Source organism: Scyliorhinus torazame, chromosome 5, assembly GCF_047496885.1.
Source record: "Scyliorhinus torazame isolate Kashiwa2021f chromosome 5, sScyTor2.1, whole genome shotgun sequence".
Lineage (NCBI taxonomy): Eukaryota > Metazoa > Chordata > Chondrichthyes > Carcharhiniformes > Scyliorhinidae > Scyliorhinus > Scyliorhinus torazame.
The window spans coordinates 261,785,507-261,804,266 of NC_092711.1; the positions used below are offsets into that span (position 1 = coordinate 261,785,507).

At 51.0% G+C, this 18,760-nt stretch overlaps 1 protein-coding gene across 1 annotated transcript in view; it reads right to left on the reverse strand.

Annotated features, from left to right (window-relative positions):
• Positions 1–18,760, reverse strand: part of LOC140421090 (ADP-ribosylation factor-like protein 6) — a 106,959-nt gene that overhangs the window by 75,735 nt on the left and 12,464 nt on the right. The window contains exons 2-3 of the mRNA XM_072505456.1: positions 15,674–15,735; positions 15,197–15,265 (exon numbers count right to left, since the gene is read on the reverse strand). Of these exons, the coding sequence (XP_072361557.1) occupies positions 15,197–15,265; positions 15,674–15,735 (131 nt within the window). The remainder of the gene's footprint in view (positions 1–15,196; positions 15,266–15,673; positions 15,736–18,760) is intronic.

An 18,760-nucleotide genomic window follows, 5' to 3' on the forward strand; every position in this document is an offset into this window, starting at 1 on the left:
GTTTATTTTTCAGTGTCTCCCTATTTTCATCCCACGGTCCTTCTTTAAAAGGATCAATAAAATCATCCTGGGATTTGTTTGGGCGGGGAAGTCCCCGCGGGTAAAGAGGGGGATGCTGGAACGGAACTGTAGCGAGGGGGAATTGGCGTTGCTGAACTTCAGCAACTACTACTGGGCGGCTAACATAGCCATGATAAGGAAATGGTGGGTACGGGGTTGGTTTGGGAGCGGGTGGAGGCTGCTTCGTGCAGGGGCACCAGCTTGGCAGCCCTGGTCACGGCTCCTCTGCCGCTCCTGCCGGCCAGGTACTCCACCAGCCCTATAGTGGTTAGCGGCTCTGCGGATCTGGGGCCAGTGGAGGAAGCATGCGGGGGAAGTGGGAGTGTCGGTCTGGTCCCCAATATGCGACAACCACCGATTTGTCCCGGGGAAGATGGACGGCGGGTTTTGAGCGTGGCGGAGGGCGGGGGCGGGAAGGATGGGCGACTTGTTCCTGGTAAGGAGTTTCGCGAGCATGAGGGCGCTGGAGGAGAAGTTCGGGCTGGCAAGGGAAAATGACTTTCGGTACTTGCAGTTGCGGGATTTCGTACGTAGGCAGGTCCCGTCCTTTCCACGCCTTCCACCAAGGGGGATCCAGGACAGGGTAGTTTCCAGGGGAGAGGTAGGAGAGGGGAGAGTCTCGGATATTTATAAGGAGATTTTGGGAGTGGAAGACACAGGGACCGAGGAACTGAAACTCAAGTGGGAGGAGCAGCTTGGTGGGGAGTTGGAGGGAGGCGTATGGGCAGACGCTCTGAGGAGGGTTAATGCAACCACAACATGTGCCAGGCTCAGCCTGGTTCAGTTCAAGGTAGTTCATCGAGCCCACATGTCGGTGGCCCGGATGAGTAAATTCTTTGGGCTGGAGGACAAGTGAGCTAAATGTGCGGGAGGATCAGCGAACCATGTCCACATTTCTGGGCGTGCCCAAAACTCAGGGGGTACTGGCAGGGATTTGCGGACGTCATGTACTGAAAACAAGGGTGGTGATGAGTCCAGAGGTGGCGATTTTTGGGGTGTCGGAGGACCCGGGAGTCCAGCAGGGGATAGAGGCCGACGTTGCAGCCTTTGCTTCCCTGGTAGCCCGGCGACGAATACTGTTGGCCTGGAGGGACTCAAAGCCCCCAAAGACCGAAGTATGGCTGTCGGACATGGCAAGTTTTCTCGGCTTGGAAAAAAATCAAGTTCGTCTTACGAGGATCACTATCGGGGTTCGCCCGGAGGTGGCAACCATTCATCGACTTCTTCACGGGGAACTAATCGTCAGCAGGGGAGGGGGGGGGGGTAGAATAGTGTAGAGTAGGGGGGGAGAATAGGCGGGTCTATTTGCGAGAGAGGAACTGTTATTTGCACTATGTTTTTGTAATTGATATTTGCACACGAATATATATCGTTACTGTTTACAATGCCGAAAATACCTCAATAAAATTGTTTGTTTAAAAAAAAAAGAATGGAAGGAGCATAAATTGCTGGTGGGAATAGTTTGTAGGCCTCCTAATAGCAGATGTAGCATTGCAGTTTGTAAGAAAGACAATGTAATAATCACATAGGACTTCAACCTTCATATAGACCGGACAACTCAAATTGGCAAAGGTAATCTGGAAGATTGTAAAATGCTTTTATGACAGTTTCCTAGAACTGGATTCTCCGCTGGCGGGATTCTCCGTTTCACCAGCAGCGCACCCAAGCCCGAGGATTTCCCCACGGCATGGGGCTGCCCACATTGGGAAACCCCATTGGCCGGCTGGCAGGACAGAGAAACCCGCTGCCAGCGGGGGCACGCTGGTCTCATGGGACAGAGAATCCCGCCCAATATGTGGTGGAACCAGCAAGGAATAGAGCTAACTTAAATCTAGTTGTCATGATATCCAAACACACACATCATGATGGACACACCAACAGGCAAATCAGAGCACACAACACCACAACCAATCACACACAAGAACACCAACCACATAAAAAGAACGAGCACGACACCTGGTGGTCAGTAGGTCTGGGGACAAAGACACGGAGAAGAGCTGTTACAAAATCACAAACAGGGAATCCCCACGTGCAGAGTGTCAAGACAAAACTGTACATAGTAAGTTTAAATAAAATAGCGTTGTACCATATACAACCGTGTTGGCTCATCTGTGTGTCAGAACACCCAACACCACATGGTACAGGAGTGGATCGATACCTGCCAACTAACCTGCCATTCTGGACATGGACCGCACCGACAAACCGCAGCCGTTGCAAGTCGCGGGGAACCTAGGTACCAATTGGAAGCTCTTCAGGCAGCGATTTGACCTGTACATCCGAGCCACCGAAAAACAGAGTGCCTCGGATGAAACGAAGATTGCAATGCTCCTCTTCTACGCAGGTCAGCACGCCCTCGACGTCTTCAACTCACTGGTGTTCGAAGAAGGCGAAAACCAATCCAAATATGACACGGTCATCCTCAAACTGGACCAGCACTTTAAAGTTGAAGTAAATGAAAGTTTTGAAAGATACCTCTTTCAGCAACGCCTGGAAGGTAAGGAAGAGCTTTTTCAACCCTTTTTGACGCACCTCCGGATTCTAACGCAGTCCTGCGGTTACGGCACCACCACAGAGTCCATGATCAGGGACCAGATTGTTTTTGGCGTTGCCTCTAGTGGCCTACGCCAGCAGCTTCTTAAAATAAAAAGCCTCACCTTAGCATCTGCTGTGGAAGCCTGTGTCCTCCACGAAAATGCTACCTGCCGTTTTGCCCGATTTCAGGCGTCCGAGTTGGCACGGAGGGGGTCCCCAGCCGTCGAATCGGCAAGCCAGGCCGCCCACGACGTCGAACGCATCCAGGCCGTCGATTACTTCCCGACCCACGGCCCGGACGACAGCGGCCGCTTCCCGCGCTTTTCGCGGTCTCCCGCGCTGGTGCGCGCCAAAAATAACAGCCACATCGAGGGACGCACTGCGCAGGCGCGCCCACCGCAAGATCGCACTGCGCATGCACAGTGGCGCAACGAACGCCGTGACGTCATGACGTGCGGCAATTGTGGAGCTCTACATTTAAAAGGGCAATGTCCTAAAAAAAACCGACAGTGCCTCAGATGTGGCAAGATGGGCCACTACGCTGCCCACTGTCGTTCGGCTCAACCCATGGATCCGGCACATCCCCGACAATCTCGCAGACAAGTCAGGACCGTCCAGCCCACGCATCAAGACTTCCAGTTAAGTGATGCAGATGACCAGGATGCCTTCCGCGTTTCCGTCATCGATGTCAACAAGGTCAATGCCATCAATCCAGCCGATGAGTGGTGTGCCACCCTGACGGTCAACCGATCGCGCGTCACCTTCCGTCTGGACACCGGCGCATCCGCCAACCTGATTGCATATTCTGCAGTCCAGGCCATGAAGGTCAAACCACCCATCACGCCATCCCGGCTCAAGATGGTTGACTATAACGGGAACGTCATCCCGTCCATAGGATCTTGCCAACTACAGGTAACTCACAAGATGCACATGGCCACACTCCCCTTCGAAGTTGTCGGCTCATCAAAAGACTCGTTACTGGGCGCACAGGCGTGTAAGGTCCTTCACCTGGTACAGCGCATTATGTCTCTCTCTCCAGATGAGATATCCGACTTCCCGGATGCTGAGTTCCACGCAAATCCCCATTCCCTCCTTGCTCACAACCAGGAGGTTTTTGAAGGCATGGGGACATTGCCATACACGTACAAGATTCGACTCAAACCGGACGCCATCCCTGCCGTTCACGCACCTCGCAGGGTTCCTGCGCCACTCAAATACCGCCTCAAGTTACAACTGCAGGATCTTCAGGACCAAGGGGTCCTATCCAGGGTCACGGAGCCCACGCCATGGGTCAGCTCCATGGTCTGTGTAAAGAAGCCCTCTGGCGAGCTCCGCATATGTATAGATCCTAAAGATCTGAATAACAACATCATGCGGGAACACTATCCCATCCCGAAACGAGAGGACCTCACCAGCGAGATGGCGCAAGCCAAAATATTCACCAAATTGGATGCGTCCAAAGGATTTTGGCAGATCCAATTGGACCCGGCCAGCCGAAGACTATGCACATTCAACACCCCTTTTGGCAGATTCTGCTACAACCGGATGCCATTCGGCATCATTTCAGCATCTGAAGTTTTCCACCGCATTATGGAGCAGATGATGGAAGGCATCGAAGGGGTACGTGTATATGTGGACGATATCATCATTTGGTCCACCACTCCGCAGGAACACATGCATCGTCTACGACGTGTCTTCACCCGCATACGACAAAATGGCCTGCGTCTCAACCGTGCGAAGTGTGCCTTCGGCCAGACGGAGCTGAAATTCCTCGGGGACCACATCTCACGGTCAGGGGTCCGTCCCGATGCAGACAAAGTTAGCGCCATCACAGCCATGCCACGGCCGGCTGACAAGAAGGCTGTCCTAAGATTCCTGGGCATGGTCAACTTCCTTGGGAAGTTCATTCCCAACCTGGCTTCTCATACAACGAATATGCGCCATCTCGTAAAAAAATCGACAGAATTCAACTGGCACCAATCGCATCAGCGGGAATGGGAGGAGCTCAAGCACAAACTGGTCACGGCACCAGTGCTGGCGTTCTTTGACACGACTCGCCCTACAAAGATCTCAACAGACGCCAGCCAATCTGGTATTGGAGCGGTACTCCTGCAAAAAGACAGCACGTCGTCATGGGCCCCGGTTGCATATGCTTCACGAGCCATGACCCCTACCGAACAGCGCTACGCGCAAATAGAAAAAGAATGCCTGGGCTTGTTAACTGGACTGGACAAGTTCCACGACTATGTGTATGGCCTGCCACGATTTACGGTTGAAACTGACCACCGCCCCCTGGTCAACATCATTAACAAAGACCTGAACGACATGACCCCTCGCCTCCAGCGCATCTTACTTAAACTCAGGAGGTATGATTTCGAACTGATCTACACTCCGGGGAAGGATCTCATCGTGGCGGACACTCTCTCCCGAGCAGTGAGCACACCACCAGATGCGGAGGGGTTCGTGCGTCAAATTGAGGCACACGTAACTCTGACAGCAGCAAATCTGCCAGCTGATGATCCTAGTCTGGCCCACATACGCGCAGAGACGGCGACTGACCCCCTTCTGCAGCGAGTGATGCGCCACATGACGGAAGGGTGGCTCAAAGGGCAGTGCCCCCAGTTTTATAATGTGCGAGATGACCTTACCAACATAGACGGGGTCCTTATGAAATTAGACAGGATCGTTATTCCGCACAGCATGCGCCAGATGATTCTTCATCAACTACACGAAGGCCACTTGGGCGTCGAAAAATGCAGACGAAGGGCCCGAGAGGCGGTATATTGGCCGGGTATTAATGAAGACATAGCCAACATGGTGCTCAACTGCACAACCTGTCAGAGGTTTCAGCCGGCGCATCCTCCGGAGACGCTTCTACCACACGAGATGGTGACGTCCCCCTGGGCGAAGGTGGGTGTTGACCTATTTCACGCGCTCGGCAGAGATTACATCGTTATTATAGACTACTTCTCAAACTACCCGGAAGTCATGCCTCTCCATGATCTGACGTCGTCCGCAGTCATTGGGGCCTGCAAGGAAACATTTGCTCGCCATGGCATTCCAAGGACTGTCATGTCAGACAATGGACCCTGTTTCGCCAGCCGTGAATGGTCGTCCTTTGCCGCAGCATATGGTTTCACTCATGTGACATCCAGCCCTCTACATCCACAATCGAACGGGAAGGCTGAAAAGGGTGTCCACATCGCCAAGCGGCTCCTGTGCAAGGCGGCTGCTGCCGGATCGGACTTTAACCTCGCCTTGCTGGCCTATCGATCGGCCCCGCTATCCACGGGTCTCTCGCCAGCGCAGCTACTAATGGGTCGCTCCCTCAGGACGACGGTACCTTCCATCCTGGCACCAACAACAGACCATGAGACGGTTCTTCGGAACATGCAAATGCAGCGTGATCGCCAGAAAAGTCGGTACGACACACGAGCGACGGACCTGCCCCCCCTGTCCTCCGGAGACAAAGTACGCGTCCATCAACCGTATGGTGGCTGGTCAGCATCGGCCGAAGTCCTCCGACAAGTGGCTCCCCGCTCGTTCCTGGTTCGCATGCCGGATGGTTCAGTGCGTCGCCGCAATCGGCGCGCCCTTCGCCGACTTCCACGCTCACAGCCACACAGTACGCACACGCCAGATCCTCAACAGGCTTCCGAGGATGACTTTGTGGAGCTGCCGCACATCACGCCCTTTCCATCGCCACCCATGGCCATGCCTGCACAGCAGCCGGTGGTTCTTGATCCACCCTTGAGGCGGTCAACCCGAACTCGTCACAAGCCCATTAGACTGGACTTATAATACCGTTCATATGTCTAACAAGTTGCACAATTTTACATGATAACCTGTTGTTGTTTATCGTTCCAGATATCGTCTGACTGGACAACTGTTCAAGTTTTTTTTTTCTCTCGTTCGCATTCATGTTATGTTATGGTACAACCTGGTTCATGTGACGCACCCGACATCGCCCCATGTAAATAGTTCCGTCATATGCACATGCTGTACACGACACACACACACTCTTAGATGCACTCACGACACGATCATATTTATTACCACGTAGGCACATATCTTTGTAAAAAGGGGGGATGTCATGATATTCAAACACACACATCATGATGGACACACCAACAGGCAAATCAGAGCACACAACACCACAACCAATCACACACAAGAACACCAACCACATAAAAAGCACGAGCACGACACCTGGTGGTCAGTAGGTCTGGGGACAAAGACACGGAGAAGAGCTGTTACAAAATCACAAACAGGGAATCCCCACGTGCAGAGTGTCAAGACAAAACTGTACATAGTAAGTTTAAATAAAATAGCGTTGTACCATATACAACCGTGTTGGCTCATCTGTGTGTCAGAACACCCAACACCACACTAGTGTTGTCCAATGAGAAAGGTTTATTGATAATCTCATAATAAAAGGGTCTGTGAGAAAATCCTGATAATGCAATTGAATTCCATAATAAGATTGAAAGCCACATATTCCAGTCCCAAACAAAAATTTTAAATTGAAACAGATTGAAACAGAAGAGCTAGCTGAGGCTGAATGGGTAAATAGACTAAAATACACTAAATCAACTGTCGGATATATTTAAAGAGACAATTCAAAATGTTCAACAAAAGCATATTTAATTGATAAACAAAATCACAGCAAGAAAGATCCATCCATGGGTTACTAGGGAAATTAAAGATAGTGGAAGAGGCTTACAGTGTTTCTAAGGACTTCCGGTTGTGGCCATGGAGTGAATGGTCACATACAGGGCTGCTCCTGTTTAAAGTCACAGAAAAGAGCTCTTTTTACACAGAACCGGGTGGAATTTTGATGAAAAAGCATGGGTGAATGTTAGAGGAGTAGTTTACCCCTGGAATGGTATGTCTTCTGATCACCAGACCCGGCAGAAAACAGTGAGAGAATTGGCTGGAAAGCTGAAACAGTCTTGTGCTTCACAGACAGTCTCTTCCAGCATGTAGGTGGGGGAGGGGCAAGCTGGAAAGCCCCAGATACAGGAACTGATGACTTTTATCAAGGAGGAATTCCATAAACAGAAGAAAGAAATGCGTGAGGATCATGCAAAGGCCATTGCAGAAGCTGTGGCACCCCTGAAGAGTACTCTGGAGCAGATGGAGAGGTGTTTGGAGGTGCAGGGGTCACAGATTCGGGAGATTGAAGGAGTGATCTCGGACCACAGCGTCGTGTGGTGGCTCTGGAGGCGGAGGATGAAAAACATTGTAAAACATTGAGAGCAAAGGTGGAGGAGCAGGAGTATACCTTGAGAAGATAGAACCTGTGAATAGTGGGCCTGCCTGAAGGAGTGGAAGGTGTGAGTGCCACGAGGTACATCTCAAAGATGCTGGCGGAGGGCGGCATGTGGCGCAGTGGTTAGCACTGGGACTGCGGCACTGAGGACCAGGGTTTGAATCCCGTCCCTGGGTCACTGTCCATGTGGAGTTTGCACATTCTCCCCATGTCTGCATGGGTTTCACCCCACAACCCAAAGATGTGCTGGTTAGGTGGATTGGCCACGCTAAATTGCCCCTTAATTGGAAACAAATAATTGAGTATTCTAAATTTATATTGAGAAAAGATGCTGGCCGGGCTGGCAGCAGAAGAGGTGCTAGATAAGGCACCTGAAGTGGACCGAGCACATAGGTCCCTGAGGCAAAAGCCTAGAGCTGGGGAGCCGCCGTGGGCGGTGATCGTGAGACTCCATAAATTTGTGGAGAAAAAGAAAATTCAACGGTGGGCCGTTGCGACTGGGAGGGAAATAACGTCCAAATTTATTAGGTCATCGAAGCCGAGTTGGCAAAACGGCGGGCAGGTTTCAACAAGACCAAGGCGGTGCTGTACCGGCGGCAGATCAGGTTTGGGGTGCTCTACCTGGCGAAATTATGGATGATGTTCAGAGACCGGGAGTATTATTTCGAGACCCCAGAAACGGCCGAAGACTTAATTAAGGAGCATAAACTGGGGGAGAACTGAGCGGATAATGCGTGGGAACCGGGGTGCTGGCACTTTGTAATTGTCGGGAGCATGTTTGAAGTGGGTGTAGCGATGGGGGGATTTTTGCCTTTTTTTGTGGGGTGGGGGGTAGGGTTCTGTTCAATGTTGAGATTGCAAGGAGTTGTAGGGGTGAAAGGTTTATGTGGGGATGGATGTTCCCATCCCCCCTCCTGTTTTATGGGACTGTTTGTGTTTAACATTTGTTTGTTTGCTTTTGGAGAAGGCTGCCTGGAGTTCAGGAGAAGTCCTTGTTTGGGTGGGGGAGGGTAAGGCCAGTAGGAGGCCTTCTTCCTTGAGCTGAGGAGTGGGGGGGAGGAGAGGGAGGGGGAGGTCATTAGTGTCGTGTTGGGTATTCTGATGCACAAATGATCCAACACGGCTGTAGAGGTACAACTCAGTCTTATTGTCTAAACAACTGTAACATTTAACTACTGGCTTGGGTATGTGCTTCACCAGCTAACCTGTGGACCCAGCCCTATCACTATCTTAGTGAGGCACTCAGCACATGGTCTATGTCTGAGTGGCGCGCTGTAAGCTCTGTGCTCCGAGCTATCTCCTGGTAGAATGAGCGGGAACTGTGGTGTTCCCTGTTTTATAATGCGTGTGCTCTCATTGGTGATTGGCTGCGATGTTATGTGTGTGCTGGTTGGTCCAAATGCCTGTCCATCAGTGTGTGTGTGATTGCACCATGATATGCTGATGTGGATATCATGACAATTAGGAGGTGCCTTTGGGCAGGGGCAGCTGCGCTAGCAGATTATGCTGGTGAACGGAAGTGAGGTGATGGGGGAGAAGGCCAAGATGGGTGGCCAGGGGGGAGGGGGGAAAGGGGAAGTGGGGGGGGAAGAAGGGGAAGGGGAAAGGCGGGGGGGGGGGGGGAGGTTTCTGCGACGTGGCAGGGGGTGAGCGATGACATGGTCAGGGGCGGAGAAAGGGGCCAACTGGGATGGGCTAGGTACAGAGTGGAATTAAAGGGGCGGGAATTAAGTGGGAAAGATGACGGACGGTAGAGGGGATTGGAGGCATAAGCCTCCAGTAAGGTTGGTAACGTGGAATATCTGGGGACTGAATGGGCCGGTTAAAAGGACGTGGGTGTTCGCGCACCTCAGGAGCTTGAAAGCGGGGGTTGTCTTTCTGCAGGAGACGCACCTCCATGTGAAGGACCAGGTTAGGTTAAGGAAGGGGTAGGTCGGGCAGGTTTTTCACTCAGGGTTTGATTTGAAATCTAGGGGTAAGGCAATTTTAATGAGCAATAAAATGGGATTTGTGAGTGCGAAGGAGGTGAGGGATCTGGATGGGAGATATGTGATTTTGAGTGGAGTATTGGAAGGGGCACCGGTAGTGTTGAAAAATGTGCATGCCTCAAATTGGGATGATGTGGGTTTTATGAGGGGGTTGCTGGCAGCAATCCCGGATTTGGCCACGCACCAGTTGATCTTGGGAGGAGATTTTAACTGTGTCCTGGAGCCGAGGGTGGATAGATCAAGCCCCAGGTCGAAGGGTAGGGTACAAATGGCAAGGGAGCTGGGGAGGTTTATGGAGAGGATGGGTATGGTGGATCCATGGCGTTTTCAGAACCCAAGGGGAAGGGAGTGTTACTCCTTTTCACACGTCTATAAGGTGTATTCGAGGATTGACTACTTTGTAGTGAGTCAGGAGATTTTGGTTGGGGTGGAGGGGCAGAGTATGCGGGGATACCTATCTCCAACCATGCACCCCAGTGGCTGGAGATTCGGTTTAGAACGGGATGAGAACAGAGGCCGGGGTGGAGGTTTGACTCGGGGTTGTTGGTGGATGAAGGTTTTTGTGACAAGGTGCAGTTGGCGATTAGGGATTCTGTGGAGTTGAATCACAATGAGGAGGTGTCGGCGGGCATTTTTTGGGACGCACTAAAGGCAGGGGTCCGAGGAGAAATTATTTTGTTTACGGTTCGTGCGAATAAGGAAAGGAGGGCGGAACATGACCGTCTAGTGAGCGAGAGAGTGGAGGTGGACAGGGAATATTCGAAGGTGCCCACTGGGAAGGTGGAGGAATTGGCGAGGAGGAAAAAGTTGCATGGGCAATTTGACAGGCTGGCAACTGGGAGGACGGTCGGGCAACTGCGTAGGGCAAGAGGGGTGCAATACGAGTATGGGGAGAAGGCGAGCCGCAAGCTGGCGTCCAGGGAAATATTGAAGATCTGGACTGGGGCTGGGGATGTGGTGTCAGAGCCAGGGAAGATAAATGAGGCATTGAGAGAGTTTTACCAGGGACTTTATGAGGCATACCCAGGAGAGAGGAGGGGGACATGGGGCGGTTTCTGGATGAGCTGGAATTTCCCCAGGTGGAGGAAGCAAAGATGCAGGCGTTGGAGAAGCCCCTGAGGCTGAGGGAGGTGCTGGATAGTATCAGGGGTATGAAGTTGGGGAAGGCCCCTGGGCCGGATGGGTACCCGGCGGAATTTTATAAGGACTTTGCGGCGGACCGGGCATCACATCTATTGGGGCGTTTAATGAAGCACTGGAGAAGGGGGAGTTGCCAGAGACGATGACGCAGGCAGTAATCACACTAATCCCCCAAAAAGGGAAGGAGGGGGTGGTGTTCATGGACGCGGAGAAAGCATTTGATCGGGTGGAGTGGCGGTACTGGATCGAAGATTTAGGAAGGTTTGGGTTTGGGCGGAGATTTGTGGCATGGGTGTGGCTGCTGTATGTGGCACCAAGGGTGAGGACAAATGATATGAGCTCACGAAGCTTTGACTTACACAGTAGTCCGAGGCAGGGGTGCCCGCTGTCGCCGCTGCTGTTTGCGCTGGTCATAGAGCCATTGGCGATGACTCTCAGGGGGTCGGCAGAGTGGCAGGGGATAATGTGGGGACAGACGGAGCGTCGGGTGTCGCTCTATGCCGGTGACCTCTTGCTGTATGTTTCGGATCCGTTGGAGAGCATGGGAAGGATTATGGGCCTGTTGGGGGGTTTGGAGGGTTCTCAGGGTATCGGCTGAATGTAGGGAAAAGCGAGGTATTCCCGGTGAATGAGCTGGCACAGCGGGCTAATTTATGGGGGATGCCATTTACGGTAGCGAGGGATAGGTTTAGGTATTTGGGGATTCCGGTAGTGAGGGAATGGACGGGGCTCCATAAGTGGAACTTAACGAAGGTGGTGGAGGAGGCCAGGGAGGATCTTAAGAGGTGGGATACACTGCACTTAACGTTGGCGGGGTGAAAATGAATATTCTGCCGAGGTTCTTGTTTATCTTTCAGGCTCTCCCGATCTTTATATGAAAGGCCTTTTTTCGGAAAGTGGACACAATCATCTCTGACTTTGTATGGGCGGGGAAGGTGCTGAGGGTGGGGAGGACACTGCCACAGGTGCAGAGGCAGCAGGGGGGGGTTGGCGTTGCCGAACTTGCTTCATTATTATTGGGCGGCGAATGTGGACAAGGTGCGGCGCTGGTGGGAAGGAGAAGGGGTAGAGTGGGTTTGGATGGAGGAGGAATCTTGTAAGGGGTCTAGTTTGAGGGCTATGGTGATGGCAGCATTGCCAATGACTCCAAGTAGGTATTCAGGGAGCCCAGTGGTGCAGTCCACGGTGAAGATACGGAATCAGCTGAGGAGGCATTTTAGGGTAGAAGGGATGTCGGTGCTAACGCTGCTGTGCGAAAATCATGGGTTTGAGCTGGGGGGGATGGACAGTCTATACAGGAAATGGAGGGAAGTGGGGCTGGTCAAGGTAAGGGATTTGTATTTGGAGGAAAGGTTTGTAGTGATCTGTACATCTGTACAAACATCTGCACATACACCAGAGACTGCAGCACAGATGTGACAGCCACAGTATCACTAGAGGGAGCATCAGTGACGGGTATAAAGGGTCGAGCACAGAGCTAGTGAGCAGCCTAAAGTTCGCCAGTCTGAAGGAGCTCAGGGAGAGGGTAGAGCTGCCGATGGGTAGTAAGTTCCGGTATCTACAGGTTAGGGACTTTGCACAAAAGGTCTGGAAGGGGTTCCCTAGATTGCCGGGATACACTCTGTTGGAGCAACTGTTGCTTCCGGATTTGGAAGGGGAGGGAAGAATTAGGGATATATATAAGTGGCTGGGGGAGCAGGGAGGCGAGCGGGTGGTGAAGATCAAGGAGAAATGGGAAGTGGAGTTCGGAATGGAGATCAATTGGGGAGTATGGAGTGAGGCACTGCGAAGGGTAAACGGGACCTCCTCTTGTGCAAGGATGAGCCTAATAAAGTTTAAGGTGGTGCACAGGGTGCATATGACTCGGGCGAGAATGAGTGGGTTCTTTCAGGGGGTAGCAGATGAGTGTGAGAGGTGTGGGCGGGGGCCAGCGAATCACATGCACATGTTTTGGGGTTGTGAAAAATTGGGAAGATTCTGGGCGGGAGTGTTCGCGGTCTTAGCCAGGATAGTGGAGGAGGTGACCTGTATGACTTCCTGCAGTCAGAGAAGATAAAGTATGAGTTAAGGGGCTCAGCAGGGGAGTTTGAGAAAAGGTGGGGGATGTTTGTGACCGTGTTTGAGGAGCTGTTCGTCGCAGGGGTGTGGGCGCGTGGGTGATGGGGAGAGGGGGCGGGGGGGGGGGGGGGGGGGTGAAAAAGGAGGAAAATCTGTACAAACTGTTCAGCTGATTGTTGGGAAGTATGTTTCCCGGGGTGTTTATTTGCTGTAACCTACTTTGATACAAGTCTGTAATAAAATGCGTTAAAAAAAAAATGTTTCTAAGAATAGTAGCTAGCCTGGAGGTTGAGAATGTTTCAGGGAAGAGAGTGACCAAATCATTGATAAAGAGGGAAAATTTAGAATATGGTAATAAACTAGCCAGGAACATAAAAACAGATTGGAAGAATATTTATAAGTATATAAAAAGAATTGTATGAAAAGTAAATGTTCGGTCCTTAGAGACAGAGACAGGAGAAATTAGCATAGTGGGCAAGGCAATGGCAGAGATTTTAGCATTATAGATTCATAGAGGTCTACAGCACAGAAAAGGCCCTTCAGCCCATCGCGTCTGCACCAGTCAAAATCAACCACCTGACTATTCTAATCCCATTTTCCAGCACTTGGCCCATAGCCTTGCAGGCCTTGGCATTGCAAGTGCACATCTAAATACTTCTGAAATATTATGAGGGTCTCTGCCTCCAACACCCTTTCAGGCAGTGAGTTACAGATTTGCACCACCCAAACAACATCCAGAAGACAAAAGAAACACCTTTTAACAGAAACACATTAGGTTTACATTCACTACGGAGAACATTTATAATTCTGAATTCACCAAATGTTCAAGAGATAGTCTTTTCATGGCAGAGAGAACAGCAGTACACCTGCTTTGTCTGGCTTCAGTTCCAACACTGAAAATGAAACTAAAACACACCCTGCAGCAAACAGCCTAAAATGAAAGTAAAAAGCTGACAGACAGCCCAGCTCCACCCACACTCTGGGTGTACTGCTACACCCCACTGCTACTGGATAAACACCCATTTCTTAAAGGTACATTTTTAAACACCCATTTCTTAAAGATACTCTCACATGACAAATAGAAGAGCAGAATATTTTTTATAAGATGTGAATCTTTTAAATGTTGATGTTTAAAGAGATTTGGGAGTATTTGTACAAAGAACACAAAAAAGTAAGAATCAGATACAGCAAGCAATTAGAAAAGCAAATCACATGTCGGCCTTTATTTCAAGAGGATTGGAGTACAAGAGTAAACAAGTCTTCCTACAATACTACAGTGCTTTGGTAAGACCACACCTAGAGTACTGGGCATAGTTTTGGTCGCCATATCTCGGGATGGAATACCTGTCATGGAAGCGATACTCTCTGGAGTTTAGAGAAAAGTGAGAACATCACTGAAACATAGAAGCTTCTATAAGGGATTATAATACAGAGTTGTATCTCCTGGTTGAGGAGTCTAGAAAATGGGAACATGTTCTCAGAAAAGGGATCAATCATTTTGGACTAGGATTAAGAGAAATTTCCTCACTCAGCGGGTTATGAACCATTGGAATTGTCCACCTTAGAGAGTTGTGGCTGCATTGAGCATATTCAAGACTGAGTTCGATAGATTATTAATCTTTCAAAGAATCAAGGAATATGGAGAACCGGATCCAAAATGGTGTTGAGGAAGAAGATCAAGCCTAATCGTATTGAATGGCAGAGCAGGCTTGAGGGGCAGAATGGTCTAATCCTGCTCCTATTTCTCATATTCTAGGCAACTCAAGCAAGTGACTGACTCCACCTACCCCAAGAAGGTATCTACAGCAGTCCTGTGTTTGTAACACTTATCCACTCTCTCTCAGTTAATGCTGCCGATATCATTTATTGTCCTACCCTAAAGCACTGCTCCCAGCATCCACCCAATGTCTCCCTCATCCCCAACACTACTCCCTGTTTATCCGTCTTAATAATTTCCCATTTTCTTTTCCCACCATTGCCATCTAATCCCTTCTAAAAATTGTAACTCATCATTGTATACTGAAGAACATACTTTATGATACATATGTCACAACAAATGCCATAAATGAACAATTCACAGATTCTGTTCAAATACACAATTACACTCACCCATTACAGACTATTTTATTACCATCATCTCACTTACTTGTAGTAGTTTTCCCAGAGGTTTCGGTATCTTCCCTGGCCAGACATGTCAAACACAGTGAAGGTCAATCTGAAATTAAACAAAGTAACCAACAGTAAAGAATAAATTAGAGATAAGAAGGAATGTAATTTTGGTAATAAGACTGCAAGTTAAGTGAATGATTGTTTTACTCTGTTCCATCGTAGCCAAGTGAAGCTGTGAGCAGAGAGCAACTGCAAATACAGAGAAAAACAGAAAGAGATGTTTTAGCACATTGCCTTTCATCTTTCATACTTGTTCCTGAACTCAGTCCACATTAATACCAATTTTAATGATGCAAGCTAAAATGTATTTGGGAATACTCAATGGTCCACGACAGAAAAGGTCCAGAATTTGGACATTTCTCTCTGGAGGTCACTTAGATAGGGTAAAGAAAAGAGGTGGGTAGAAAGTGAGAAAAAAGGGAGATTTACTGATATATAGATTAATTTACTATACCTGGAGGTAGAGAATTTCTCCACGCTAAATCCAATTGTCGGAAACAGCTCCTCGGCTTGTGCCTGAAGAATAAGGGGGAAAGTTGAGATCAGTTTAAAACAATCAATATGAGGAGACCTTTTTACTTTAGTTATCACATTTTATGGACACAAATCACAATGTGACAATTACGAGTCTACCGAAATGTAAAACTAAAGGGACTCAGCTTCATTTCTCAACTTGTGTCGAAATGCTCTTGGTATAAGGAGAATAAAATGCAGTTCAGCTTCTCTTTCTTGTCCACTTTTCATTGACTCTTGTTGTGTTCCCCTCTCCCATAACCTTCAGTTTGAGCTCTTTGACTTTTCTGCTCCTCCAAGGAAACTGGAACAGGCTTAACCAAAGTAACCAATGACATGTTTAGACTGAAGCACATTATCCTTCTTCATCCTCCTTGGTCTGCAGCTTTTGACACATCAACCTCCTTCAACACTCTTTAGTCCAGCTCCAAGTGATTGTCTTCGATTGGTTTCACACTTACCTAACCAAACTGGATCTCCAGATACTCCCAGTGATCCACTCTTGGACACTCCGCTTCTCCATCTACATAAGAACATAAGAAATAGAAGCAGGAGTAGGTCATGCAGTCCCTCAAGCCTGCTCTGCCATTTAATAGATCATGACTGATCGATCTCAACTCCACTTTCGCATACAATGCCCATTATCCCTTCTTTCAATTAGTTTCAGTCTTGAATATACTCAATGACTGAGCATGCACAACCTTCTAAGGTAAAGAATTTTGATGATTCATGGACCTGAAAGAAAAATGTCCTCTCATTTAAGGACCTCCGCATCAAGCCGGAGTGCCTTCACCTCAGTCCCCACGCAGACAACTCCGCTGCTATTTTTTAAAAATATATATTTATTAAACTTTTTTTAACACAATTTTTCACCCTTACAAACAATAACCCCCCCTTGTAACAAAATAGAAAGAAAATGCACATAGCAAGATATATACATGGTAAAACAATATGTTACAGAGCTTTGTACACTGGCTCCCTCCCGTACATGCCAGTTTCCCAAATCTTTCATGTGTTCTCTTGCTCAAACACCCCCTAGGCAAACCCCCCTCCCCCCCCCCCACCACCTTCACAGGACATCTCCCCCCTCCCCCTTCCTCTGGGTTGCTGCTGCTGACCGACCTTCCTCTACGCTCCGCGAGATAGTCTAGGAACGGTTGCCATCACCTGTAGAACCCCTGCACAGACCCTCTCAAGGCAATTAACCCTACCTAGGGCATCAGCCCATAACCCCTCCTCAAACTCCTCCCCCAGCTCCTCCTCCCATTTACCCTTCAGCTCCTCTACCAACGCTTCCCCCTCTTCTTTCATCTCCTGGTATATTGCCAACACCTTGCTTTCCCCGACCCATACACCTGAGATCACCCTGTCTTGAATTTCCTGTGCCGGGAGCAATGGGAATTCCCTCACCTGCATGTATCTAAAAGCATTTCCCGGGGGTATCTCAAACTTCTCCTCTAGTGCCCCTCGGCTCGCAAACGTCTCATCAATGAACAGGTCCCCCATTCTTCTAATCCCCGCCCGATGACAGCTCTGAAACCCCCCGTCCATCCTCCCCGGGACAAACCGGTGGTTACCCCTGATCGGGGACCACACCGAGGCTCCCATTGCACCCCTGTGCCGTCTCCACTGGCCCCAGATCTTTAGCGTTGCCGCCACCACCGGACTCATGGTGTACTTTGACGGCGAGAGTGGCAGCGGTGCCGTCACCAGCGCCCCCAGGCTCGTTCCTTTACAGGGCGCCATCTCCAACCTCTTCCATGCCGGGCGCACGGCACCACCCTGGGCTGCGTGGCACCCCGTTGCGGCAGCCCCCCAGACTTTCCCGCTAACCCCGCAGGCCTGCGCCGCTAGACGGCCCGTTTTCACCGCCGGCCAATGCTGCTTCTTCTGTGGCCAAGCAAATCATCCGCGCGCGCGCTGCCCGGCCCGCACCGTCACCTGCAAAGGGTGCGGCAAGAAAGGCCACTATGTCGCGGTCTGCCAGGCCCGCGCCGTGGCAGCGGTCGCCAGCGACTATCATCAGCCTTTGTTCCAGGTCCCAGCCGTCCAAGGCCCACCGCCGCCCTCCTACCCACAGGTAACGTGCGGCCCACGGGCCGCGGCCATTTTGCCCCCCCGGCCACCACGCTGGGTGGATGGGCGCCGCCATTTTGTCCCTCGCCGACGCCATCTTCTGTATCCCCGGACTCCATGTGCGACCCGTGGCTGACGCCATCTTGGATGGGGCCTCAAGCCCCCAGCGCTGGCGACTCCAGGCTGCATGACCAGAACTCCCCCTTGCTACAGCTGGCCTCCGTTACCCTGAACCGGCCTCAAGCCCCCAGCACCGCCGACTCCACGCTGCCTGACCATAACTCCTCCTTGCTACAGCTGGCCTCCATTACCCGGAATCGGCCTCAGGCCCCCAGCACTGCCGACTCCACGCTGTCTGACCAGACCTTCCCCTTGCTGCAGCTGGCCTCCGTGACCCTGGACCAGAGTCGGCCCCGGACGCAAACCAGACACCTCACGAACGTCTCCTTGTCTTCCCCAGGAAGTCCTCCTCCGGGACCTCGCTCCCAACCTGGCTAGCGACACCCGGACCCGTCCTATGCGGAAACATGTGAGGGTGCACAAGTCGGACCCGTTGGTCGAGAGGGTCCACCTGCTACATGCCAACCCCCAGTACGCCTACGTAGCGTTCCCTGAAGGCCATCAAGACATGGTCTCCCTTCGGGACCTGGCACCCGCCGGAGCCCCATGCGCACCCGCACCATTGCCCACACCCCCACCCTCCCCGCAGCACCTGACCGGAGGGTCAGTACTGCCGACGCCACTACTCAGTGCCGAACAGGCACCGACGCCCCCTACAGGCGCCCCTCCCCCTGCCCGCTTTTCACCCCAAAAGCACCGCCTAGGAGTGATGAAGCTGCCAGGGAGGAAGACACCACGTTCCCGGAGCCACAACCGCCGGGGCCTACACCAGGATCATCGCCGAAGCCCAGACGCTCCAGAAGGATGACCAGGCCACCCGATCGTCTGATTG